The sequence below is a fragment of the Elephas maximus genome, chromosome 25 (assembly GCF_024166365.1).
Source record: "Elephas maximus indicus isolate mEleMax1 chromosome 25, mEleMax1 primary haplotype, whole genome shotgun sequence".
NCBI lineage: Eukaryota > Metazoa > Chordata > Mammalia > Proboscidea > Elephantidae > Elephas > Elephas maximus.
Genome location: NC_064843.1, coordinates 67,221,726 through 67,249,428, shown reverse-complemented (window position 1 = coordinate 67,249,428; position 27,703 = coordinate 67,221,726). Strand labels below are relative to the sequence as shown.

General features: G+C 45.6%; 1 protein-coding gene and 1 non-coding gene across 4 annotated transcripts in view; both read right to left on the bottom strand.

The window, feature by feature from the left end:
- Positions 1 to 7,792: 7,792 nt before the first annotated feature.
- SYNDIG1 (synapse differentiation inducing 1) overlaps positions 7,793 to 27,703 on the bottom strand; it is a 274,280-nt gene continuing 254,369 nt past the window's right edge. The window contains exons 5-6 of one of the 3 annotated variants that reach the window (XM_049869586.1): positions 9,537 to 9,734; positions 7,793 to 9,378 (exon numbers count right to left, since the gene is read on the bottom strand). In XM_049869586.1, coding sequence (XP_049725543.1) covers positions 9,576 to 9,734 — 159 coding nt within the window. In that variant the 3' untranslated portion in view covers positions 7,793 to 9,378; positions 9,537 to 9,575. Of the gene's footprint in view, positions 9,735 to 27,703 lie in introns of all 3 variants that reach the window. The other 2 variants (XM_049869585.1, XR_007515430.1) reach the window with 2 other exon arrangements.
- On the bottom strand, positions 21,005 to 21,111 carry LOC126067861 (U6 spliceosomal RNA). Its single transcript, XR_007515475.1, has one exon. It is a non-coding gene; the product is annotated as a U6 spliceosomal RNA (small nuclear RNA).

Sequence of the window (27,703 nt, the reverse complement as noted above, 5' to 3'; positions counted from 1 at the left end):
ACTGTCAGATAGCAACTCTGCTCTTCTTCCTCCCAACTCTCTGCAGATACCTTGGTGAGCAGGGGCTGCTTTGTGTTGGGAAGTGGCAATAGACGATAACTAGATCTGCAGGGGAAGAGTGTGGGTTTGAATCAGAAACCCAGGGGAAGGCCAGGCAAAGGTCCTAGAGCCTCATTGTGAGGAGGGAGGTGGGGTGTATGAAGTCAAATGAGACCCGGGAGGCACATCCAAAATGGAAAGCTGGATTATAGTTTTTGATTGTGGCAAGTGGGAAATTGCATGATGCTGTCTCCAGTCACTGATGAATTCTGGGCATATCTCTTCTTTGGGATTCAACTTCCTAAAATCTGTTCAAATTTCCGCACCAAGAAACTTTTAGGGTTGGGTCCCTGGGAAGTGATACTAGAACGGAGCGAGAAGGGCACAAGGTTTATTTGGGGGTGGGGGTTCCTCTGAACTTGAAATGGGGCTACCAGGTTGGCAAGAAGGGACAGCAGGACATGAGGCCCAATGGCAGTTCCACTACCCCTGGGGACACTGGGTCACATGCCTGAAGGGATGGAGCTGGAGGCAGTTAGGTGCCAGGACATTCACAGCTAATAGCCATGGGACTGAGCAGGGTCTCTGTGTGGACACAGGACCTCAGTAGGAGGGGCTGGGTTGGCTGTTATTCTCAGGCAGGCTCATGTGGTACTTCATCAGTTGCCTCCCCCAGATGAGTATTTCTGGGAGTTCCTCAGGGGCACCCTGTGTGCTTGTGTGTTAATCATCAGTCCTCACTGGAGGCCGCCATGCCTCTGAAATTCTCCTGTTTCCCATCAGTGGTGCCTCATGTACAGCCAACCTTACCCCCTGTGGTGTGGCTGTTCCCAGGGGCTCACATGATGGGAGAAGAACCTGAGGCAGTGTGAAGTAACTTCTTGTTGAGTTCCATGAGGAGCTCCTCTGTCTCATAGGGCTCAGATGTGGGCTGAAGACCACTTGAGTGGGGAACACCAGGCCTTCATTGCAGCTGCCTCTTGGCATGGAAGCACCATTACCAGGTCGCCCATACAGTCAACCTTCTCCATCTCAGAGGCTGACTTGTCCTCTCCTTACAGGTCTGCCTATAACAGCACCTGGGGCTCAGCAAGGTGCCAACCAGCTCCCAGATACAGGGCAATAGGCCAGGATGCTGCACCATTCACTGCCCAAGGGTAGGCTAGCCTGAGCCCTTTGTGGATCCAGCACACCTTGGTGTGAAGCCCACGGGCCTGTGGTGAGTGAAGCAACAGACAGAGGTACAGATGGGCTGGACCCAGGGCAGCACTGCTGAGTGGGTGGTAGGGGGGTCAGGCAGTGTATGTGGATGAGAGGGTGGGATGGAAAATCACAAGGTTGGGCAGTGATTTTCAAGTGTGTAAGGTCACTGTCACTATCCTGGACATACAATTTCAGCCTTGATTGTATGTTTTTGATGATTTTTTTTCTTCCAGTGCAGGCCTCAAGAGATGATGAAGATGGGGCCTCCCATTGGAGTCACATAGGTCTGGACTCCTGACTCTTGCTTGTGGTGGACCATCTCTGCCACCTAAGCAAGTTACTCATCCTCAGAGCCTCAGCTTCCTCATCTCTAAAACAGGAATGATAAGCATCATGCCCATCTTGAAGGGCTGTGGTGAGGTTTCCCAGAGGAAGTCTTTGTTGATGTTGATTTCAGGGGGACATGCTGCTGGTCCTCAGCACAGTCTGGCTGTGCTGTCCTTCCTTCTCTATAGCCATCCCACCTCTGTGCATGTGGGGACACGGACTTGAATTCCCAGGCACAAAATCAAATCTCATCAATTTTCTCCAAGGAAATGGAGAGGCCAGGAATTTCAGATGAGAGCAGTGGAGAGATCAGGCAAGGTTTCCTTAGGCCCAGGACTTCCCAGCCTCTCAGGTGATATGCACAGAAAACTAGAGGGGCAGGGCCTCCAGTTATGAAGACTGAGGGCAAATGAGCCCAACCAAACCTGGGTCTGTGTGAGGCAGTTAAGATCATGAACCTGGGATTCATATGGCACAGAGTCATAATTCAGATCAGTGGGAGCTGTGTCACCTGGGACAGGGAGACAGTGCAGCTGCAGGTGCAAGACTGTGGGTACGAGCATGGGCAGGTGTGATGCAGGACTAGGTAGGGGTCAAAACCAAAGACTACCCATGTCTAAGAGGGTGTGTGGGGAAAGCACACTCAGGGCTGGATCAGCAACCTCAAAGAAGGCTTGGCTTTTCCTCTGACATGCTACCACTTTTACTGACATTGTTCCTAGGTGTCACATTTGGCCTGATGTGAACCTTGGTCTGCCCCTGAGATCTGGAAAAGATAATGGCACTCCTTTCCCAGAGCTGCAGCATTAACGAGACGGCATATGTACAGAGCTACATGATGGTCACACATCTGCCCTCCACACTGTCTGTCTGCTATTCTCATTGACATGGCTACCTTCTCGTTAATTGTAGAATGATGCACTACTTTTGACAACAAGCTTAGGACCTTCAAGGTGGCTTTGTGGCCTTGCCTCACAATGCCCACACAGGTAGGTGCTCCATCACTGGCCATCTGGACAAGTGGATGGGAATACTTCCAGTCATGCTCAGACACCCTTGGGAGGTGATGCCACCACCTGTGTTAGGTGAGACTTGGACAGGGCCTCCCTCTCTGCTGTGAAGCTTAGTATGTGGGAATGGACAGGAAGTCCATGGCTGGCACAGCACTGCTATGTGACACATTGAGCCAAACATGACATCTATGAACAATGTCAGTAAAATGGAAGCATGTCAGAGAAAAAGACAAACTGTCTTTGAGGTTTTTTGTCCAGCCCCTCATGCCCCACCTCCCCCTCTTGGCCCTTGGTTCATCTTTGGCTTTGACTCTTGCCCCAGTCCTGTAGCTCACCCACCCATGCGTGTACCCGCAGTCTTGCACATGCACCCGCTCCGTTCCCTTGAGGCTGAACATTTCCACAGATCTGATCTCTCCCTCATCTTCCCTCCCAAGGGTCTGTCTTAGTCTTTGTGCACAGTAGGTGCTCAGCAAATACTTGTAAAATCGGCTACTCAGCCACACAGCCCCTTTGGTTCTAGTCCATTGGGTTGTTGAAGGACCAGAATGAACAAACACTCCCACTAACTTCAATGAAAGCCTGATGCTTCCTGGTGGCCCCATTGGCCTCCTCCAGCCTCTGTTCTCATTCTGTCCTCTCCTTCTTCAGGAGGAAGAGGAGGAAAATGAATCCCTCTGTGACCAGCTCTGGCCCAGTGGATCTGATCTCATCACCACGAGATCACAAAACTTGTGGCCCCTGGGGACAATTCCCATGGATGGTCCAGGTACCTGGGATTGTGTCCACCTGCTGCACGTGGCCCAACTTGGTTGATGAGCTCCACAGCCTGAGCTCCTGCAGTGCAGGTGGGGAGAAGCTCAGCCAATGGTGAGAAAACTGGAGCTCCCTCAGACCATGCCTGGCTGTGCCCACTGAATAAGTCCTCACTGTGTGGAGCCTTGGCCAAGACTTTTTGAGTCGGAGGGTGTCTGTGGACTCAAGGACACAGTGGATGGAAAAGCATCGTTTCTAAAGTTCAAAGTCACATCAGGTGAGGGGCTACTGTCACTATTTTACTATAATGGATACTTGTACTGGTCAAATAGGTGGCAGGTCACCCCAGACACTGAAGCAGTGTTTGGCTCAGCAGTTTCTTCCAGAAGATGGAGAAGGGGGAGTTGGTCTCTCTCCTTCTTCTTCTTCTTTTCTCTCGTTAGTTTAATCCATGAAAGGGTTTTCACTACAGCCTTGCTAGTCTGTGAGTGGACTCCAAGTTGACCTGCTGGTGCTCTGCCTGCAGGTGTCTAATACAGAGCAGCTATCTCAGGTGTGGGTATCTGTGAACAGGGGCCATGGCAGGTGATAGGTGCAGTTTCTCAGCATTATTGACACGTGGGGCTGGATCATTCTGCTTTGGGGGTGTTGTGTGCATCATAGATGTTCAGCAGCACAACTGGCCTCCATCCAGCAGCACCCTCACATCCAGTTGTGATAACAAAAGGTGTCTCCATATATTGTCCAATGTCCCCTGGAGGCAAATCACCCCAACTGAAAACCTCTGTGTAACAGGTACTGTTAAGCTTTTGCCCAGTTTACACTCACACCCTTCTCAAGGTGAGGTGTTCACTTGCCCAACCACCAAGTGTGTCGGTGGGTGATTGCTCACATTTGAGCTCCCCTCAGGAATTGGACTCAGTTGAGGAGAGTCACCTACCCAAGGCCACACCCCCTCCCCTGGGCTGCCTGTCCAGAGTGGCCCTGGTGGGGAGGGTTCAGGTGAGGCCTTGACTCCAGGTGAGTTGTAGCTAGGTTATCTCCAGGTCCTTCTCGCCCTAAAGCTCCTGAGGGAGCCTGAGGCCTGTGCTGTGAGGGCATCAGAGCCCAGCTTCTCCCTCAGTCTGTCCGTGTCCTCCTGCCCTTGCAGGTGTTGCTTAAGAAGTAAATTTCCCCCTAGTAAGTCTCCAACTCAGAGTTTGTACTGGGGAACCTATTCATGAGCAGTGGACAGAAAGCGTCTGGCTGCCTCCTTGATGGGAGCCGTGTTGGGTGCTTAATCTCCTCACAGACAGCCTAGTGCAGCATCTACCCCTTCCTGACCTCTCACCTGGGGACTTTTCCTTGATTTAGGAGTAACTTGGACTCCTCTCTTTGGGGCTCTAAAAGGATCCATCCCCAGGACCAGGGACAAGGTGGACTTCACAAGGAGGAACCTGAAACATGGGTGAAGAGTAGCCTGGCAGCCCTTAGTGTGTCCAAGCTGGGTAGTGGTTCTAGGTGGGTAGTGGTTCTAGGTTCCTACTCTCACCCCACTCCACTCATACACAACAGCAAGTGTACCTGCCCCCTGGCCCCACCTTCCTGTGACGACTCTGCCATGGAACCTGAGACTTGCTCCTTCAGAGCAGTGGCCTCTGGGCACGTTATTCTCATTTTGCTTTTCTCCACTTACTGTCAGATCTTGGTTGTCTCTCATGCGCTGGAGGTCATTAAACTCTGCTTCACTTACTCTGGTCTCATGTCTCTGGTTCCAACCACTGCCACACATTAGGTTTGACCCTGACAGCACTGATGGGGAATGGGGGAAGAAGCTCCTTCTCTTGTTTGAGAAGCTGCCCCTGTTCCAGAGGAAGTCACACTTTAGGCCAAGACATTTGTGGAAATGTGACTTTGATGGTTAATTTTATGTGTTAACTTGGCTAGACACGGCTCTCCGTTGTTTGGCTAAACACTAATCTAGTTACTGTCATGGAGTAGTTAGGTACATGTGATTAAACCAGTGGACCTTGAGTATAGCAAATTACCTTCTGTAATGGAATGGAATGGAATGGAATGAACTTTGATAACGTAATGTAATGACCTTCTATGTAATGTAATGACCATCCATAATGTAATCTAATCAATCATTTGAAAAGGGAGTTTTTCTAGGGCGTATTCTGCCTTCAGACTACAAATAGGTATTTTGCAGAACTCTCACTTCACTCTTCACTCTTCCCATTGCCTGACCTACTGATCTTTGGACAGAAGGCTGCAGAAGTCTCCAACCTGATGTCTGACCTACGGATTGGGGGCTTGCTATCCCCCAACAATTGTGTGAACTAATTCCTCGAAGTAAATCTGTCTCTCTGCTTCTCTCTCTCTCTACGTCATTGGATCTGTTTCTTTAGAAAACCGTAGCACAGTGGCGTTCCCGTCTTCTCTCCTGCCACAGATCAAACTCTAATGGGAGGCACAGCCTGATGCCTGGGTTTTCAGGGTGATGGGGAGAATCTGGATTCTGTAGTGGATCTGCTATGGCTTAAGGATGCTGGCTGCAGCTGCATGACCTAGTCCCAAATTCAGGCTCTGTCACTTCCTCACTGGTTGATGTTGAGTAAAACACCTGCCCTCCGTGAGCTCCAGTTTCCTCATCTGGAAGTGAGGACCATGACAGGCATCTCTCAGGCCTGATGTCAATATGAAGTTAAGTCAATTAGGTAAATAGGGTGTGTAATGCACTCTTGAAGTTTAGGGAACCCTGTTATTTCCACAATACCTGTTACAAAAAAAAAATCATATAACACCATCTGCAGAGCTGGCTCAGGACTCTCAGATAGCTGTGTTTGTATGGGAATGATAATGCAGAAGCACAATGGGCATATCTTTAGATCCTCAAAGAGTCTTCCCCTGCTCTGTCATTTAAGATACCATTTTCAAACACGAAGATGCTCTGCACATCACTATTCCCTTCTGTGTGGGCAACTGCACTTGCTTTTATCATCATCCCTGAAGCCCATTCTGAGGCTGTAGTGATCCATGCCCTGTCCCCCATCCTGGCAGTGGCACAGCCCCTACCTGTGAAGCCTGAGTCCTGCTGGCCTGGATTAAAAGGTTGACAGCTCCCTGCCCTGCTTCCTATGCCCTGCAGAGCCCTGGCCCCTTCTCTGGAACCTAGTGTCTGACAAGTCCATTGCCTAGTGTCCATGCTTTTTTGGCACGCTGCCAGCCATCGGTGGGCCCTGTGTGCCTGGACTTTTAGCACTTCCACTGCTCTGCAGAGATGCACCAGGTCTAGAGGAAAGCCTCAGGACACAAGAGGGTCTCCCCCCCTCAGCAGCTTAGCTTGTCCTGAAGACTGGGAGGAGCTATCAGGAGGTCAAGAGGAGGAGGGGACAGCACAGACTGAGCCTCATTCTGCATCTGGTTGCCTGGCACAGGTCCCACATCATAATCACAAAGCAGTGGCATGGATGTGGTCTCGCGACATGAAAGGGAAGGCTGCGTCTTCTGAGAGGGCTTGGATTTACATCTAATAGTGTATTGGGCTGGCAGGCATCAAAGCCCATGGTAACTGATGCAGGTGGATGGGAGCATGAGGAGGAATGCAGAAACGTCCTCTAAGGTTGGCTTTTAAGCCAGTGTACTAGGGTCCTCCAAGAGGCCCTGTAAAAAGGGAGGGGTGAGGCTCTGGAACTCAGCCCAGGGGCCCTGGTGAGGGCAGCCTCCATCATGGCCTCAGCTGAGATGGCCACTTGGCATTTGTTTCCAGGGAGTAGAGCAGGTGTTAGCAAATGGGAAAGTTGCTCCATTGACACACTTAAAACACAGGCTGCTATGAATGTGAGGTGCCTTCAGCACCTTCAGAGGGGCAGGGTGGCTGGCTGGGTTTGGGGAATCATCACTGCAGTGTTTGGAGAGGCCACTCTTATTGTTGGTGAGCCTTGTTCCTGGCAAGCTTTTCAGTGTTACCTGCTTGTCTGTGGCATCTCAAGCAGCCCCCAACTGTACAGTGAGTGACCAGTATAGCCCTTCCTCATGTTTTCCTTGGCACCCATTAGTTCCCTTGGGAAAGTTGATATATCTGGTGAAGTGCGGATACCTGGTGAAGTTGGGATACCTGGTGAGGCAGAGCTACCTGGTAAGGTAGGGACATTTGGTGAGGTGGGATTATCTGGTGAAGTTCTTGCAAGTTCGTAAGAGTTTTGACCCACCAATGTGATTTGGGCCAAAATGCAATTTACCTTGCTTCATAAGGCAGTAACTAAGGCATTAGGAAGCCCTTGGGAGTCAGGATCCAATGGTCTGGACTTTATCCTGGCTTTGCCATTTCCCATGTACATGGTTTTGGAGAAATTACTATGTCTGTAATAAAGAGTTTAAGACTTAAATGAGTTAATGCAAAACAGAAAGCTCTGACCACGGAACAGGGCACTATGCTTTGTGCTTCATAAGATAACTCAGTAATCCGGGTAAGTAGGCCTTATTTATTAACCTCTTTGAGAGATAAGGTTCAGAGAAGTGTAGAGATTTGTCTATAATCACACAGCTAGAAGGTGGCACAACTGGATTCAAACCCAGACTGGTTTTACCCCAAGCCCATCCTCTTTACCACCAGGTCATTCTGACTCTTACAGGGATGTTTCATTTTCTTCCATACATTGTTCTTAGGGCTAGAGTCTTAGAGGACATTTCAAAGTATCTATTAGAGCCAAATGCTGGAGGGATGTTGGACTGGACCCACAAAGACAGTGCTAATAATTTTCAGAATTTTAAATATTCAAGGTGAAGGGGGAAAGCAGCAGGTGAGAGGAATTCTGTTTCCAGAGCAGTGATTCTCAACCTTGGAGCCACCAGGCTGCATCACTGATTAATCATATTGGGACTTCTGAGGCTGGGACCCAGGAGTCAGGGGTTTCTACAGTGCCAAGGGTAGAATCACTATCATGGAAGGATGACATCTGTGTCCATAGAGCATGTTAGAGAGTGTTAATGGTGGTCAAAGTTAAGCAGCCAGGGCTGCTGGAAACCCTGCTATTATTTAAGCATCAGAGTTCTGGGTGGCTCTGCAGTTGTTTCAACCACAAGTACAAAGTAAAAATAAAACCCAACCATTGATACTAATCAGAAAAAAAAGCCATAAGCAAAAAAGTTAAAAGATAATTTTTGTTGAATAATGAACACTGGTAAAAGAGCAATGAAATGGTATTAAAATGTCTGTGATTACTTATTTTTTAGCATTCATCTGATAAATTAGGCAGCATGAAGCAATAGTTGCGACTTAAAAAATGACAAGAAAATAAGCTATTCATTGAGTCAACAGAGCAAAGGTTCCTCTCCTTTGTAAGCTTATTAGTGCCATTCTTATCGCTAAGGTGAGCGTTATCCAGGCTGAGGGGGTGTTCACACATTCTTTGCCTTGAGTTCCTGGGGTGCATATTGGCTGTTCTGTTTGGGTCTTAGAAGGAAGGCTGTGGTTGGCCTCCCTTGTCCTAGGTCAACTAGTTCCCAAGACTGCGGTATTGCTGCTTGGTCACTGCTGGGCTTGACAGGTTCAGAAGGAGAGCCTGGCATTCTCTCTGCTGGAGGCAGTGCGGCTTGAATAGAGCACTGGCCTGAGCATATCTCAGGCTATATTGGCTTTGCTTTCTCAGGGCTGGGCTGACTTGCAGACCAGTGACCTTGGGGGTTCTACCAGGTGCTGTTTTGTCTCTTTGCTTTGTCCTTTTGGGGTGGTTTCAATAATGGGCTCTTCTTCCTCAGCCTCCAGGTTCTTTTTTGGGGGAAGGCCTGTGAGCTGGGGCAATACCAGAGGGGTCACACAGGGCTGTCCCTGCCTCTGCCTATTGCACCATGGTCCATTAAAAAATAAACATTTTTTTAAAACTGTTTGTATATTGCTAATGTGGTGGCCTTGCAGGCACCAGCAGCTGTGGAGAGCACTGCACTGCCATCCACCCACCCGGAACCATATAGAGACAGCCTTCCAGGTTGGGATCTTCTTTGGAACTTCCGTACGTAAGAGTTTGCAAAGTCCATCTGTCTCTTGCTCTACACAGTGCTGAGAAGACAAAAATTAAAGGATAAAAATAAAGGAAATCCATGGGTAGAAAATTCCAGGGCTTCCTGGAGTCGTTCTGCCATGATTTTCTTACAGCATCACACAGTGTGAGCTCCCGTGTGCCTGCCCCACGTCAGCTCTGCCTTGTCCACACCTACCAGAATGGCTGAGACTCTCCCCTTGTGCCTGTAGGAGACTCATAAGTGGTTGTTCTTGGAGAGGTAGGCGATGAGGGCCACAGCCACGCCCACGTAGATGCCAGTTCCCAGTGTGATGGAGAGCACAGCCAGGAAGAGGGCTCGCCGGGAGCTGGTGCTGGCTTGGTGGAAGTCTCCCTTGGCCACAGCTTTGTTGGTCTGCAGAATTGGAGAGGAAGGAAGGAGAAGAAAAAGGAGTCAAGATGAGCATGTCTGAACAAACACAGTGAGTGGAGGGTTTGTCTACGGCTTCCTTCCAAATGAAACTTAACTGGATCCCAAAAAGAGCTGGCTTGCAAGGTAGAGAAGGCCAGGGGACAGTGTGTGTTCATAGCCATGGAAGTGTCTTCACTCTGCCTGGCGAGAAGGGGACTTGAAGCTGTTGCTTATCACTGTTCCCCATACCACTGAGACAGTCAAAAGCTTCAATTTTCCTTGCCCTGAAATAGCCATGACTGCAGTAGCCCACTGACTGCCACCAATGTGGTGGCTAGAGTCTTGGGGCACAGTAGGTGAGGGGTGGCCAGATATCACTCCTCCATTGCTGCTCTTTCCACCTTGAACAGCATTATCTCATCTGAGTAACAATTTCCAAAGTATGTTCACATTTCCCTCATTTCATCTCTACAACCTAGTAGGCCTAATGGGGGAGGAAATTATAATTCTATTTTCTCAGAAATTATGGCATCAGATCATTAAATCAATTGCAAGTTACTCGAGACTTTACTTTTCCTCTGGTCAGTGACCATGTGGCCACAGTCGCTCATGTCCTGACCATACCCTGAATATGGCTGCATTGGTAAAATTTATCCATAAATAAAATAATGTAATATAACACCAAAACCTATATTTCTGGGTACTCAATTACATATTGGAGGGTGTTGGTTACATAAGATCCATGCTTATTGGGGTCTCGAGCTGGACAGGAATTAGAGGTCTGAGATGTTGTATCTGATTTGATATTTTGTGTCTGACACCACAGACGCACTCACAGCCCCTTAGTTGTCCAGGGCCATAAGCAAAATTAGACATGCTGCATGCTTTAACTTGGCTTGCTGCATGGGGTGGTCACTGGGCTCATCAAGTTCTCAGGAGAAGTCTCTGGGGAGGGGCGGGGATTATGGAAAAGTGTTTGTGTTCCTGATAAAAAATAGGAGTCATGACAGCATAAGTCTTCCTCCTTCTTGTCTGGAATTTAGATATGATGTCTGGAACTATGGTGGACACGCTGGGGTCCAGAGAAGCTGAGAGAATTGCATGGAAGCAGAAGCTGATACTATAGAACACCGGAACCACACCAGAAGCATCCTGCCCCAGATGGTAGTGTGAGGAAAACAGACACTGTTTATACTTTTGTTGGTTGGGTTAGGGTTAGGGAGTGCAGGGAATGTGATGTGATATGCAGCTGTAACCTCTATGTAGTGGTCACCTGAATAAAACTCATTTGGCAAATGGGGGTGATGTACTACAATGGCAGATACATCCCAGGAGTTTTGCATTGCTGAATAGAGCAAATTCTAAGCCAGTGGAGGACCCTGTGGTCAAGGCACACCCACTGCCCTGGGGGTCATCCTGATTCACTGTTGTGGTCCATCTCCAGAGAACCAGCATCATTCTGGCCCCATTTCCCTGTGTCATCAGTGGGGTTTGTACATTTTACAGGCAGGTGTGAGCATCAGCATGTCACTTACTAAACTAAAAAGTACCAACACGTCTGCAATGCACCACAAGGAGTAGACTCAGAGATAACTCATGGCTTGGATCTTCATCTTCCACAGTCTCTTGAGCCTTGGTGTAAATGGGACTTGGACACTTGTGCTGGGTTGAGAAGGGACTCCAATCTGCCAATTGGCCTCCCTCTTTTTTCCCCAACTCATGATGTTGAATGTGAGTTTTAATTTTTCCTCCTTCAAATTTTTTGGCTTGGAACTGAGCTTAGCAACTCACATCAGTTTTTAATGAAGCAGAGCTAAGGGAATACAAAATTGGAAGCCTCCCAGGACAACAGTAATTAATTAACTAATTAATTCTTAATTAGTTGAGCTTCATTTTATCTAACTGCACTCCCAAACACCCCGATCTCCCATAACATAATTTACTGTAATTATCCTTCCTTAGCATTAACTGCACACAGCCATCACTCACTAGAATCGCAGCTTTGCTGCTGTCTCTGCCCTCTTCACCGTCCTCATCACACTCCATGGGCACTGGTGGAGTAGATAATTAAAGGGGCTCAAAGGGAGGTGACCGCCCTTTCCCTGGACATTGTCAGCCTCTGTCGACATCCACTCAACCTGGATGTAGCCTAGCTTGTCAGAGTCCCGTGCTTGGTGATTACTTGTTTGATAGTTGCCTTTCCTGCTCATCTGTAAGCAGGGTCCCTGTCTTCCTTGTCCCTGTGGTCTCCCTGCAGCCTGGGCTGTGAGTGAACGAGTGAGACCCCTTGCAGTTCATCCCCTTCAAGTTCCCTACGTGGTGTCAGCCCTCACACACCTACACACACACACATGCTCCTGGGTTCTTTGGTGGGATTTATGAGGAAGGCCATGGCCTTGTGCTATTTCTTCACCAATGCTTGGGCTCAGCTCTCCACCAAACTCACTCTTCTGCCTGCTCTGAGAGCTGATCACGAGAAGCCAGAATTGTCTTTGTGAAAATCGCTTCCACTCATTTATTCTGTGGTCCAAGCTGGGGGCAGGTGCTCTGCATGTTCATATGTTTGAGCCTCGGGCAACTGTTCCAACAAGAGACCTAGGAAATCTGCTGTTGGAAACACTATCAGTTTGAGATATTCAAACAGAGCAAACAAACAATGCCTTCACAAATAGGCTTTCAATTATGCTATCAACATGTTCATTTCATAGATGGATAGATAGATAAATGGACGGATGATGGATGGATGGATGGATGGATGGATGGATGGATGGATGGATGGATGGATGGATGGATGGATGGATGGATGGATGGATGGATGGATGGATGGATGGATGGATGGATGGACAGAAAGACAGGCAGGCAGACAGACAGCTGAGAGCTGTCCCATCAAGTCAACTTTGACTCATGGCGATCTTATGTACAACAGAATGAAACATTGCCTGGTCTGAGTCATCCTTACCATCATCGGCATGTTCAAGTCCATAGTTTCAGCTATTGTGCGAATCCATTTCACTGAGGGCTTCCCTTGCCCTCTATTTCACTAAACATGATGTCCTTCTCTAGCAACTGATCCCTCCTGACTACCTGTCCAAAACAAGTGAGTTGGACAATATTCTGTTGTGATTCATGAGGTTTTCATTGGCTGATTTCAGAAGTAGCTTGCCAGGCCTTTCTCCTTCTTCGTTTCACAGAAGCAGAGAATTCCTGAGTCCAGGATGTCATCTGCATTACACAGAAGGAACACCGTGGCCTGATGAAGCTAACTCCCTGACCTTTCATCCTTTGTTTCAGCAAATGGATTACCATAGTTACAAAGCAGTTTGCTCATCCCTTTGAGAAGGTACAATTAAAGGAAATGTTTCCTTCCATCCTAGTAACTTCTGGACTAAAACCCCAGGCTATCTGACAGTCTTCTCTCTATGCACTGTGGCCAGGTTCTTAACCTGGGGTCCATGAGTCTGTGAACCTTATACTGAAGGCAAGGTTTTGTGTGTGAGAGTATTTTTATGAGAAGATGGCTCTACCAACTTCATTTGATTCTCAAAGCAGCCCAAGTTCACAGCCCTCCACCCACTGCATTAGTGGGGTGAGGGGAGGAGAAGAGGCAAGAAGTGCAGCCTCTCTCCCCGTGGGGACAGGGGAGTTTTGCTTCTTGGCTTGGATGAACAGTGTCATCTGCCTGTCCTAATTGGAACTCTAAGCCTGTTGGCCCTTGGTTGACTGCCCACCTGGGGATTAGTGGAGACCCAGAAGTATCCCTGAGGAAGCCAACCCAAGTATGCCAGGGTATGATGACCAGCACCATCTGTGGCACACTGACAATGCAGCAGGTCCCTTACCCTGGATGCACATCAGACTTAGCCGGGAGCTTTACAAAGCTGATGTCAGGCATACCCCAGGTCAGGTGCATCAGGAGCCCAGTGCTTTTAAAGGTTTCAGGAACTCCAGTGTGCAGCCAAGGCTGAGCAAGGGAGGCCATCTGTCTGGTCATCCCAGGCCTGAGAGTTCCTGGGACAAGAAAATTCCAGTGCCAAAATTGGGACTATCCTGGCACAGGAACTTTAGCTAAGACCCACTACTTTGCCTGCATGAAGAGGATCCTGATGACCCACTAACCAATAGAATCACCTCTTCACCATCTCTCTGTCCATCCATCAGCCTTCCTCTTTCAGTTGAGAAGGAAGCTATCAGGCGTGGGTGGAAGGTGTGGCAGCTTGGCCAGGCCCTCACATGTCTACTGATCTGGCTGGAGGAAGGCCTGGGTTCCTGTCTCCCTCCCTCACACTGTGTGCCCCAAATATGCTCCTGTGCTGGCACAGCATCCCCTTGATGGCCTGCCTGCCTCTGTGTAAGCCACTCAGAGGAGGTACAACTCTGATGCTGGGATCAGAAGTTCCCATCACACTGAGGTGTGGTTTGCAGGAAGGGGAGCCCCAGACTCAGCCCTCAAGGTTTATTTTTGGCTTGTGGGGCATTATTTCCAAGCCTGATTGCTCCTTGACTGATGTGTGGCAACTGCTTTCTCTATTATTTCCTGTCATTTTACCTCCTGAAGAAGGTGACTTGTACCCAAGGAAATCAAAACCTTAATCCAGGTCACATCCTTTGTTCTGAAACACTCAAAAAACTTATTTTAAGTGGTCTCAGGCTTGTCAACAGATGTCCCACCTCCTATCTTGCCCATACTACTGTAGTTCACTCTACATGCTGCCTGGGCTGCTCTTCCTTAAGTCAAATGTGGTCTACAGTGCCCTACTTGATCACCACCATCTGTAGCAGTGTGTCCCTGGCCTCTGGTTCTGCTCCTTGTACTTGCCCAGCATCACTGCTCTCCACGACCAGGCATCCTCGTCTCGTAGTTCTCCAAAAAGCCTATTCAACACCCTGGCCCTCACTCCGCCAAGGTCCCTGATACTCTAGCCAAAGCTCTTCATTTGGACTGGGTGAGGTTTTGCTGACACTTGAAACGCCCCAGTAGCTTCCGAAAGGCAGCAGGCATGTCAGGTGCCGCGCTGGGGAGAGGAAGTGTGTGCAGTGGTTCTAGGAGTGGGGAATGAAAGGACAGACATTGCTGCTATTTGGGCAAATCAGGGAGGTCATATGCTGGGTGGCCACCAAGAAGGCCTCCAGGGTGTAAAGCCACAGGAGTGGCAGAAGGTGGCACCACCCCAGGAGCAGAGCACCTCACTGTGCTGCTTTAGGATTCCCATGCCTGTCTGTGAAATGGGCCCCATGGTGCCTGCCCGACAGGGTGGCTGGAGGGCTGGGAGGCACAGGCAAAGAGGGGTGCACTGTCGCTGTGACTCCATCTGGCTGTTTCTTTCTGCAGTCCAGAGGCAGACTCCCCTCCCCTGCCCACCTCCACATCAACATTGTCTCTCTTGGGGAGGCTGACCCGATGTACTCTGTCTGTAGGCACCTGGATGCTCTGGCTGGAGAGCAGGTTGGACACAGGGATGGAGGGGGCTGGCTTAGGGTACTGAGTCCCAGGCTCCCTGACTGAAGGCTCCCTCAAGGCACCCTCCTTCATCTACATAACCCTTTCCCTCAGGCATGCTCACCACACCCTCTCCTGGCCCTCCAGGCCCCAGGTTGGTAGCCCCTCAGATGTGCTCAGGTCCCCTACACCATTCTTGTGAATAATCCCCTCAGTTATCTAGTTTGAGTGCGTCTGTTTGCTGACTGACCTGGCTCTAATTATGGTGGTTACCATTGCCTGCCTTGGGGTGGACTGGCTACCCACTGAGAGCATGTTCCTTTGGGTACCACGGGCCCAGTCAGCCCCCAGGCTGTCTGCTGACACCAGTCAAGGACACCAGAACAGCCTCCCTCCCATGGGTATGCTAATTATCCACTGTTTAGAAACATGTTACTCCCAAACTGAGTGGCTTAACAAAAAAGAAAAAGTCATTGCCTTCTTCCCAGTTCAGTGGGTCAGGAGCTTGGAGCAGCTGGGCTGGGCAGTTTTTCTTTCTTTCTTTCTTTTTTTAAATTGTTATTGTGCTTTAAGAGAAAGTTTACAAATCAGGTCAGTCTCTCATACAAAAATTTAAATACATCTTGCTATATACTCCTAGTTGCTCTCCCCCCTAAAGAGAAAGCACATTCCTTCTCTCCACTCTCTGTTTTTGTGTCCATTCAGCCAGCTTCTGACCCCCTCTGCCTTTTCATCTCCTCTCCAGACAGGAGCTGCCCACATAGTCTCATGTGTCTACTTGAGCCAAGAAGCTCAGTCCTCACCAGTATCATTTTCTGTCCTATAGTCCAGTCCAATCCCTGTCTGAAGAGTTGGCTTTGGGAATGGTTCCTGTCTTGGGCTAACAGAGGGCCTGGGGACCATGACCTCTGGGGTACTTCTAGTCTCAGTCAGACCATTAAGTCTGGTCTTTCTATGAGAATTTGAGGTCTGCATTCCACTGCTCTTCTACTCCCTCAGGGGTTCTCTGTTGTGTTCCCTGTCAGGGCAGTCATCAGTTGTAGCCGGGCACCATCTAGCTCTTCTGGTCTCAGACTGATGTAGTCTCTAGTTTACGTGGCCCTTTCTGTCTCTTGGGCTCATAATTACCTTGTGTCTTTGGTGTTCTTCATTTTCCTTTGCTCCAGGTGGGTTGAGGCCAATTGATGTATCTTAGATGGCTGCTTGCTAGCGTTTAAGACCCCAGGCACCACTTTCCAAAGTGGGATGCAGAAGGTTTTCCTAATAGATTTTATTATGCCAATCAACCAAGGTGTCCCCTGAAACCATGGTCCCCAAACCCCTGACCCTGCTACACTGGCCATCGAAGCATTCAGTTTATTCAGGAAACTTCTTTGCTTTTGGTTTAGTCCAGTTGTGCTGACCTCTCCTGTATTGTCTGTTGTCTTTCCTTTCACCTAAAATAGTTCTTGTCTACTATCTAATTAGTGAATACCCCCTCCCTCCCTACTCTTGTAATCATCAAAGAATATTTTCTTCTCTGTTTAAACTACTTCTCGAGTTCTTATAATAGTGGTCTCATACCATATTTGTCCTTTTGCAACTGACTAATTTCACTCAGCATAATGCCTTCCAGATTCGTCCACATTATGAAATGTTTCACGGATTCATCATTGTTCTTTATGAGTAGATACTCCATTGTGTGAATATACCATAATTTATTTATCCTTTCGTCTACTGATGGGCACCTTGGTTGCTTCCATCTTTTTGCTATTGCAAACAGCGCTGCAATGAACATGGGTGTGCATATATCTGTTCGTGTAAAGGCTCTTATTTCTCTAGGATATATTCCAAGGAGTCAGACTGCTGGATTGTAAGGTAGTTCTATTTCTAGGTTTTTAAGGAAGTGCCAAATCCATTTCCAAAGTGGTTGTACCATTTGACATTCCCACCAGCAGTGTAGAAGTGTTCCAATCTCTCCACAGCCTCTCCAACATTTATTATTTTGTGTTTCTGGATTAATGCCAGCCTTGTTGGAGTGAGATGAAATCTCATTGTAGTTTTGATTTGTATTTCCCTAATGGCTAATGATCGTGAGCATTTCCTCATGTATCTGTCACCTTCCTGAATGTCTTCTCTGGTAAAGTGTCTGTTCATATCCTTTGTCCATTTTTTAATTGGGTTATTTGTCCTTTTGTAGTTGAGCTTTTGCAATATCATGTAGATTTTAGAGATCAGGCGGTGATCGGAAACGTCATAGCTAAAAACTTTTTCCGAGTCTGTAGGTAGACTTTTTACTCTTTTGGTGAAGTCTTTGGATGAGCATAGGTGTTTGATTTTTCGGAGCTCCCAGTTATCTAGTTTCTCTTCTGGTGTTTGTGCATTGGTAATGTTTTGTATACTGTTTATGCCATGTATTAGGGCTCCTAACGTTGTCCCGATTTTTTCTTCCATGATCTCCATTGTTTTAGATTTTATACTTAGGTCTTTGATCCTTTTGAGTTAGTGTTTGTGCATGGTGTGACATATGGGTCTTGTTTCATTTTGTTGCAGTTGGATATCCAGTTATGCAAGCACCATTTGTTAAAGAGACTGTCTTTTCCCCATTTAACTGACTTTGGGCCTGTGTCAAATATTAGCTGCTCGTATGTGAATGGATTTATGTCTGGATTCTCAATTCTGTTCCATTGGTCTATTTATCTGCTGTTGTACAAGTACCAGGCTGTTTTGACTACTGTGGCAGTATAATAGGTTCCAAAATCAGGTAGTGTGAGGCCTCCCACTTTGTTCTTCTTTTTCAGTAATGTTTTACTTATCCAGGGCCTCTTTCCCTTCCATATGAAGTTGGCGATTTGTTTCTCCATCTCATTAAAAAATGTTGTTGGAATTTGGATCAGAATTTCATTGCAGAATAGATATTTTTACAATGTTAAATCTTCTTATCCATGAGCAAGGTATGCTTTTACACTTACGTAGGTCTCTTTTGGTTTCTGGCAGTAGTGTCTTGTAGGTTTCTTTGCATAGGTCTTTTATAACTCTGGTGAGATTCATTCCTAAGTATTTTATCTTCTTGAGGGCTACTGTAAACAGTATTGATTTAGTGATTTCCTCTTCGATGTTCTTTTTGTTGGTGTAGAGGAATCCAGCTGATTTTTGTATGTTTATCTTGTATCCTGATACTCTGCTGAGCTCTTCTACTAGTTTCAGTAGTTTTCTTGAAGATTCCTTAGGATTTTCTGTGTATAAGATCATATCATCTGCAAATAGAGATACTTTTACTTCTTCCTTACCAATCTGGATGCCTTTATTTCTTTATCTAGCCTAACTGCTCTGGCTAGGACCTCCAACACAATGTTGAATAAGAGTAGTGATAAAGTGCATCCTTGTCTGGTTCCCGATCTCAACGGGAATGTTCTCAGGCTCTCTCTATTTAGGGTGATGTTGGCTGTTGGCTTTGTATAAATGCCCTGTATTATATTGAGGTATTTTCCTTCTATTCCTATTTTCCTGAGAGCTTTTATCATGTATGGGCGCCGCACTTTGTCAATTGCCTTTTCTGCATCAATTGAAATGATCATGTGGTTCTTTTGCTTTATTTATATGATAAAAAAAAAACATTAATTGTTTTTCTAATGTTGAACCATCCCTGCATAGCTGGCATGAATTCCACTTGGTCATAGTGAATTATTTTTTTGATATATTATTGAATTCTATTGGCTAGAGTTTTGTTCATGAGAGATATAGGTCTGTAATTTTCTTTTTTGTGGTGTCTTTACCTGGTTTTGGTATCAGGTATATGCTGACTTCATAGAATGAGTTTGGGAGTATTCCATCATTTTCTATACTCTGAAATACCTTTTGTAGTAGTGGTGTTAACTCTTCTCTGAAAGTTTGGTAGAACTCTGCAGTGAAGCTGTCTGGGCCGGGGCTTTTTTCTGTTGGGAGTTTTTAAATTACCTTTTCGATCTCTTGTTATGGGTTTATTTAGTTCTTCTACCTCTGTGTTAGTTTAGGTAGTGTGTTTCTAGAAATTCATCCATTTCTTCTAGGTTTTCAAATTTGTTAGAGTGCTATTTTTCATAGTAATCTGATATTATTCTTTTAATTTCCATTAGGTCTGTTGTGATATTGCTCATCTCATTTCTTATTTGGGTAATTTGCTTCCTCTCCTGTTTTTCTTTTGTCAGTTTGGCCAATGGTTTATCAATTTTGTTAATTTTTTTCCAAAGAACCATCTTTTGGTTTTGTTAACACTTTCAATTGTTTTTCCGTTCCCTATTTCATTTAACTCTGCTCTAATTTTTATTTTTTGCTTTCTTCTGGTGCCTGAGGAGTTTTTTGTTGCTCTCTTTCTATTTGTTCAAGTTGTAGGGTTAATTCTTTGACTTTTGACCCTTTCTTCTTTTTGTGTGTGTGCATTTATTGATATAAATTGACCTCTGAGCACTGCTTTAGCTGTGTCCCAAAGGTTCTCATAGGAGGTGTTGTCATTCTCATTGGATCCTATGAATTTCTTTATTCCATCCTTAATGTCTTCTATAATCCAGTCATTTTTGAACAGGGTATTTGTTCGGCTCCCCAAGTGTTTGATTTCTTTTCCCTGCTTTTTCTGTTATTGGTTTCTACTTTTATGGTGTTATGGTCAAAGAAAATGCTTTGTAATATTTCAATGTTTTGTGTTCTGCTGAAGCTTGCTTTATGACCTAATACGTCGTCTATTCTCGAGAATGTTCCATGTGTGCTAGAAAAGAAGTACACTTGGCTGCTGTTGGGTGGAGTGTTCTGTATATGTCTATGAGGTCAAGTTGGTTGATTGTAGCATTCATATCTTCTGTGTGTTTATTGAGCTTCTTTCTGGATGTTGTGTCCTTTACCAAAAGTGGTGTGTTTATGTATCCTACTATAATTGTGGAACTATCTCACTTTTCAATGCTGTTCATTTATGTATCCTGCAGCCCTATCATTGGGTGCATATATATTTAATATAGTTATAGCTGCCTGGTATATTGTCCCTTGAATCGTTATGTAGTGTCCTTCCTTATCCTTTGTGGTGGATTTAACTTCAAAGTCTATTTTGTCAGAAGTTAATATTGCCACTCCTGCTTTTTGTTGTTTGTTGTTTGCTTGATATATTTTTTTCCATCCTTTGAGTTTTGGTTTGTTTTTGTGTCTCTAAGTCTAAGGTGTGTCTCTTGTAGGCAGCATATAAATGGATTGTGTTTTTTAATCCGTTTTGCCACTCTCTGTCTCTTTATTGGTGCATTTAGTCTATTTACAGTCAGCGTAATTATGGATAGGTATGAGTTTAGTGCTGTCATTTTGATGCCTTTTTCAGGGTGTTGTTGACAGTTTCTTTTTCCCACTTAATTTTTTGTGCTGAGTAGTTTATCATTATATATTGTCTTTTCCTGTCATTCGTTATTGTTGATTTTGTTTCTACTGAGTCCCTACATTTTTCTTTATTTTATTTTGATGAGTATGATTTTTATTCTCCTTTTTGGTTACCTTAATATTTACCCCTATTTCTCTGAATTTAAACCTCTTTTATTTCTTCGTATCACCTTGCCTTCCTCTCCATATGAAAGATCTATGATTATATTTCTTAGTCCCTCTTTGTTTTAATGTTGTTTTCTTTTACATAACGACATCGTTTTTTTGCTCTTTTGAGCTTTTTTTTCCTGATTTATTTTTGTGATTTCCCTATCTGGGTTGACATTTGGTTGCTCTGTCCTGTGTTCTAGTTTTGGGCTGATATTTGATATTGTTGATTTTGTAACCAGAAAACTCCCTTTAGTATTTCTTGTAGTTTTGGTTTGGTTTTTATGAATTCCCTAAACTTCTGTTTATCTGAAAATGTAAAACTATGTAATGCTTCACAAATTTGCATGTCATCCTTGCGCAGGGGCCATGCTAATCTCTTCAGTTTTGTTCCAATTTTAGTATATGTGCTGCCAAAGGGATTGCTGGGCTGGGCAACTCTGACCTGCAGTCCCTCACCAGCTGTATCTGATAAGACTGGGCCACAATGATCCCCAAAGACTCATCAGCATGTCTGTGCCCAGCCAAGAAGACCAGGCAGCAGGGATGGAGCAGTGCTGCTGCTTCGTGGCTCCCTCTGCACATGTCCTTCCAGAGTTAGCTATTTTGTGGTGCCTGGCATCCTGCATGGCAGCTCTAGATGTGCAGGCCTACTGGTGTATGGTCACCTTTCCTCAGCTACCTATGCTTCTTCTCACCTCCCAGCTTGCTCTAGTGCTACTCCAGCACAGGACTGTGGAGGTCCGGGTTCAATCAGAAGGCAGTAACCAGTGTGTGGTCTGAGCCAGTCCACAATCCCTTCTGAAAAGAGCCTCCTGGGTGTACAGAATCCACTTCAAAGGACAAAGTGAATCTGGGTATCAGCGCTCTGCTTTGAAGCCCTCTGAAGAAGGTCAGCTGGTAAAGTTCTTCCTTGGTGCTGAATTTTACCAGGTCATGAGTAAAGTCTGTTACTTTCTTTTTGGGGCCTTTTGCTCAGAAAACAAAGTGCGGGTGGTTGGTAAGTATTGAGATGCGACTGTTCTAGGTAGTGGGCTTGGGGGCAGGGAGTTGATGTGGCCCTACGCTCATGAATGCTAGTGAATGTGTGCATTCCACCTCACAGAACAAAAACCATGGGGGATGGAGAGAGCCGAGCCTTACATCACCGGGCAGAAAGCACCAACAACCAGACACAAGCATCAGGCAGTCCCACTCAAGGGCATGTCGGCTCAATCAACAACCCATGGGAGCTGAGCTCACATACAGCCCCCGGGACACTGCTAATTGAAGTATTAGGTGTGCACACTCTTTTCTTCATTACACAGCTACATTCACTTACTTAGTTGTAAAGATAAGGAGAAAACTGATTTTAAATTGAAGAGTAAAAATAAAACCGTAGTGCTGAAATGCACGAAAACAACATCCTCTCCCTTGAGTAAAGTGCTATTTGAACTGAGAAAATAAAAATCACATAAACAGAAATTGCACAAATGGAAAAATGTGCTTTGGCCAAAATGGTCCCAACAGAGCTGCAATTGCTGTCGGATGAGAGTGTGGTGCCACCAGCCATGTCTCATGTACCTGCTTGCATGGTGACCACTATTAAATCAATTTTTTTTTCCTTAGAGTGGGCAGCAAAAAGTTTTTTGATGCGCACTTGTAAATCATTTGTGCTCATGTTTTCATGATGAGAGATGATCTGTTTACAGCGGAATAAAATCAAATTTATACTCCTTGTTGGTAAGCTTTAATGTTTAATCTGTGTTTATCAACCAACAATTCTCTCCACTGGTGGTGGTAGATCCTGTCCTAGTTGGCAATGTTTGTTGTTAAAAACAGCAGAGCTATACACCAACCCTCCGGAATAGCTAAAGTGGAAAGATCGAACAATAGGAAGTGTTGTCGAGAATGTGGAACAATGAATATTCTCATACAGTTCTTGGGAGTGAAAATTTGTGGCACCTCTTGGGAAAACTGTTGTATTTCTTATAGCTGAACATATGGACACATTATGTAGCAACAATTCCACTCCTAAGTAAATGCCCAACAAAAATTATTCTATATGTTCTTGAAAAGATACCTACAGGAATGTTCATAGCAACACTGTTCATAATAGTCCCAAATTGGAAACCACCCAAATGCCCAACAGGAGTAGAAAGGATAAATAATCGCAGCATGTTCACACAGGGCAATGCTACACAGCAATGAGAATGAATCTCAGAAACACAATGTTGAACAAAAGAAGCTAGACGTAAGGCTCCATTTATATAAAGTACAAAGTAGGCCAAAGGAATCTGTGCTGCCAGCGTAGGGATGTCAGAGTTGTGGCTACCTTTAGAAAGGTCGTTAAGTGGAAGAAAGCATAGTTAAAAAAAAATCTGCTCTTGTACCCCGAGGTAGTTTAGAAGTGAATTCTACCAAGAATTAAATGAACAGATAAGAATGATCCATGAAGAACAAAGAAACTTATAAAATTAGTAAAATTCTGCTATCATAACCAGAAGGAGTGTGGGAGAGGAAGAAATAAGATGCTAATTTCTCCTATAAACGTAGGTGAAAATGCTTCTCGTCAAGCACAGGTGTGGCTGGGCCCCTGCACCAGACCTACTCTCACCTCCTTCATACCTCAGCTCCAGATGTATCTGCAGCTGCCTTCATGTCACTCGCTGCCCTTTAACCATATTTATGCTTAGCTGACACCTACTGAAGGAAGGAGCCCTCCTCTGTGGGTCCCCGAGGTCTCCACACCAGATGCATCTATACTCCCTACTCCCCTGTCTCCCCGAGGTCTCCACCCTGGGGTGCATCTATACCCCCCCTCTTCCCTCTCCCTTGAGACAGGAGACACCATATCTCTCTTCTGTGTCCTGCAGGTTGGAACTGGCCTGTCCAGCTGATACCTACTTATTCAGTGAAGGAGTGCTGGCCGGGGGCGGGGGGGGGGCACTGCTGTACCACATTTCCTCCCACACCATTCCTGAGCACAGCATACTTCAGTCAGAAACATTTTCCACTACATATAGGGACTCTGGAGGCAGGCCTATTGGCTGATAATCACTGGTCTTACACAGAGACCATAAGCTATTAACCAAATTATATATCAATTATCCCCCCAAAATAAATATTTATAACCAGTGCTACCTCTCATGGAGGGCGAAGCTTACTAAACAGAAGTCCCTTTGGCTCTGTGTGACATCAGAGGATATGCCACCTAAGTTAGGATGGGCTTATGTGATACAGTGCTCACAAGACAGAGGGAGACAGACTCATTGCTCCTCAGGTGATCAGAAAAGGAGGACGAGAAGAGGCAGGAACATGGCTAGAAGCTGGAAAGGGCAGCAGTGCTGTCTAGAACTTTCTGTGAGGATGGACATGTTTATATCTGCTCTGGCCAGTGTGGGAGCCACTAGTCATATGTGGTTACTGAGCACCTGAAATGTGGCTAGTGCAACTGAGGAACTGAATTTTATTTAGTTTTAATTTACATTTAAATAGTCACATGTGGGCAGTAGCCACCATATTGGATGGCTCAGGTAGGGAAACTAGCACAGCAGCTGATGTATATTTTTTAAAACTTTTGGTATGATGTGTTTCCTAAAAGTCTGCATAGGGATGACTTTGATTATAAAAACTTTAAAAAGCAGAACATACACATACCCTATTATCAGCAGTGTCACTCCTATCTGTGTACCCAATAGAAATATATGCTCATCGAAAAAAATAAAAAGTACTAGAATATCATTAATGGCACTATTTTATAATAGCCACAAACTGGAAACTACTCAAATGTGTGTGTACAGGAGAATGGACAAGTTAATTGCGGTAGAGTCATGCATCAAGACACTATGGAATAAATGATCTATGACTGTATACAGCAGACATGGATCTTGAAGAAAGAGTGAGGCAGCCAGACACAATGACAAATGCTGAAGGATCTGTTCATAGGAAGCTCCAACACAGGGCAAGTGATCCATACTATTGATCCGATCTAAGTCAGGATGGTGGTCATTATGCAGGGAGAGTGGCTGCAAGGGGCAGAGGGAGACTTCTGGTGGTGACAGTGTTCTCTTCTTTATCTAGATGGTGGTTCCATAGGTGGTGCTCTTTGTGACATTCACCTAGCCGTACATATATTAATTATGCACTTTTCTCTATGAATGTTATGGTTGTTGTAAAGCTATATATATATATATATATTATTATTATTTTTAAAGAAAGAAGACACATGGAAAGTCTGTATGCAAAATTATGACCACTCACAGCAGTTCAGACTTGAGGAATGGAGAAGAAAAATTTTCAGCTCCCTTGATTTTACCTCTAATTCCGATTTTACAAGAGAATTTCTTATGACCATTGTTATTCCTTAACAATCTGTGCTCTGAACACCTGTGGCACCTTGAAAAGAACAGGAGTGCCGAAGGGGTTGGGAGGTGCAACCAGGTAAAGGAAGTAGAGAGGTAATTCTGGAACAGGAACCGCTTGCCACTGGGAGTTCCTGGTCTGCACAGGCAGAGAGGAGCACTTAGGGCACCAAAAGGCAGGACTGAGTGAAGGCAACAAGAAAAGGAAAACTGCTTAACCAGATCAAAAGAGCCCCTTGACCTCTCCTGCCCCAGGGACCCTCCTCTTTGCTTTGGTCCCCATAAGCCCACTGCTCTCACTTGGGAAGTCCCTGACCTTCCCATCCTCCTACACTGTACAAATGACATCTTCCCTCAAGTAGCACAGACTCTGAGGTATCTAACCATTGGGTGGGGGCTGCTCCTGGGCTTTACCCCTCCTCTGCCATTTCTGCCCTGCCTTTGCACATGGATGGCACTCTTCTGTGACTAGAGAGAGCCTTCAGGCAGAGAATCATGGGTTCTTGCAATAAGCACTGTGAGGGCCAAGGGCATAAAACCATGGCGCTGGCATCATCTTCTGCATGTCTCAAACAACTGACTTAGGGTATTTCTATTTTTTCTCATATCCTAATAAGCTGATTGAAACAGCTGGATAACTTAGAATTACCAAGGTAACTGCTAAACTTATTGGAGCTAGAGCCAACCATGAACTGAGGGCTGGATCAGACCTCAGATAAGACACCAACAGGAACCTCTACTGATGGCTCTTTTTATTTGTAGGTTACCATGGTGATGGGAAGGATCAGAAGTAGGAGGAGATAAGAGGAAAATATTGCAGTGATGGAACTCTCACAAGTTTTGTGAAGATTTCTCATTAAGGCAGCTTTGGATAAGGATGAACCCTGGGAATTGGAAAAAAAAAATATATATATATGTGAGGGATCCAGGCAGAGGAATATGTATGGACCAGAGTCTGGGGATCAGGTTCCTCTTTGGCCTCAACAGTCATCTTGAGGAGAGGAGCTCCTTGTCTCCTCCTTCCTAGTACTCTCTGCTTTTCAGATGCAATATGAGGGCCTGGGCTACCTTGTCTATGCTTTGTTCTTCAGCAAAGATTTCTGTATGAAGGAGTGGTGACTGCTCTAACTGTCTGTTGCTGTGTAACAAACTACCCCCCAAACTGAGTGGTTTGAAATAACCACCATTGTGCTATATCTCATGACTTTGTGGGTCAGGAATTTAGATGGAGCTAGGTGGGTAATTGATTCTTCCACGCCACATGGAATGAAATGGGATCACTTAGTAATACTCAGCTTGTTTGGGAGGGTCCAAGGTGGCTTCACTCACATGTCTGGCACCTTGGTGGGGACAGCTCACACTGGGTCCCTCCAGCAGGGCAGTCACTGGGTAGTGGACATCTTGTGTGGCACCTCAGAGCTCTGAATGAGTGTTCTAAGACATACATGTTGAAGCTGAAAAGCTTCTTACTACCAGCCTCAGAAGACCCAGACATCACTCTTTTGTGTTCTACTGATTATAAGCAAGCCACTAGGCCCAGCCCAGATTCAAGGGGAGGGGACACAGATGGAAAGCACTTCAAAGAATTTGTGTCCACCTACTGCAGTGATAATCCCTCTCTTCTAGTTACCTTTCTGGCACTCCACTTTTACTTGAAAGGCCCCAGAAGTGGAAGCTTTGCCTGTGAAGTGTTATTCGCTCATTATGGGGTTTGTAATTCATGCAGCAGAGTAAAGTTCCATTGCTTGAAACACATGTCACAACGGTTTTGACACATGCTTTTTCTGATTTAGTTGTAAGCTTGGTTCACATGTGCTCACTATTCATGATTTCTTAATCCTATAGCAGGGACACCTGTTTACAACTTCAGGAAATTTAGATGGGCTCTTGGTGGGGCAGGTTTATATCTATTAGCCCACGGTCTCTTACCCCATTGCCTTTTTGACCAAGAGAGACACTTGTGAGGTTTTTGTGGCCTTTATCTATTATTAGTGCAGCCTGTGGCCATGGTTTCTAAGGTGACTTTGGGGTACAGCCCTGGCTAACACAGATGTTTAAAGGAGGACTCTCTGCAGAGAAGTAAAGCAGGCAAGTTCAAGAGCAAATATATGGGAACAAATACAAAGAAATGCTGAGGAAACATTAATAAAAGCAAATATAAATATGAATAGAAAGAAAAAAAATAAACAATGATTTCCTGGTACAGGAGCAAGCTAACAGATCTCACTGGCCTTGGTCGTCAGAAGTAAACTTGAAGCACTACACGATGTAGTATAGTTCCAAGAGACACACCCTTGTTTTCATATTATGAAACAGTCATTAAAATATATACAGCAAATGCTTACTGCTGACAACAGCATCTGAAGAAAGACTATAGTCCCCGATGGATGGGTCAGCTTTCTGAATTCTGAGACTCATTATTTATGGTGAAGAGCAGGGCTGTTTCCTCACTTGGAGGATTTGTGGAATACACAGGGTGAATCTTCTATAATCCAAGTTTTTAAAAAAGGATGAAAATGAGGCTGCCCCAAAATTTGCCTCATTTGGCTACACTATTGTCAGATTAGGCACTAAGTACAATGGTGCCAGTGATGATGGCACTTAGAACTGGGTGGCTCCCAAATGCAGAAGGCCATGTTAGAGATGCACAGCTAGATGTGGCTGTTTGTGGACTG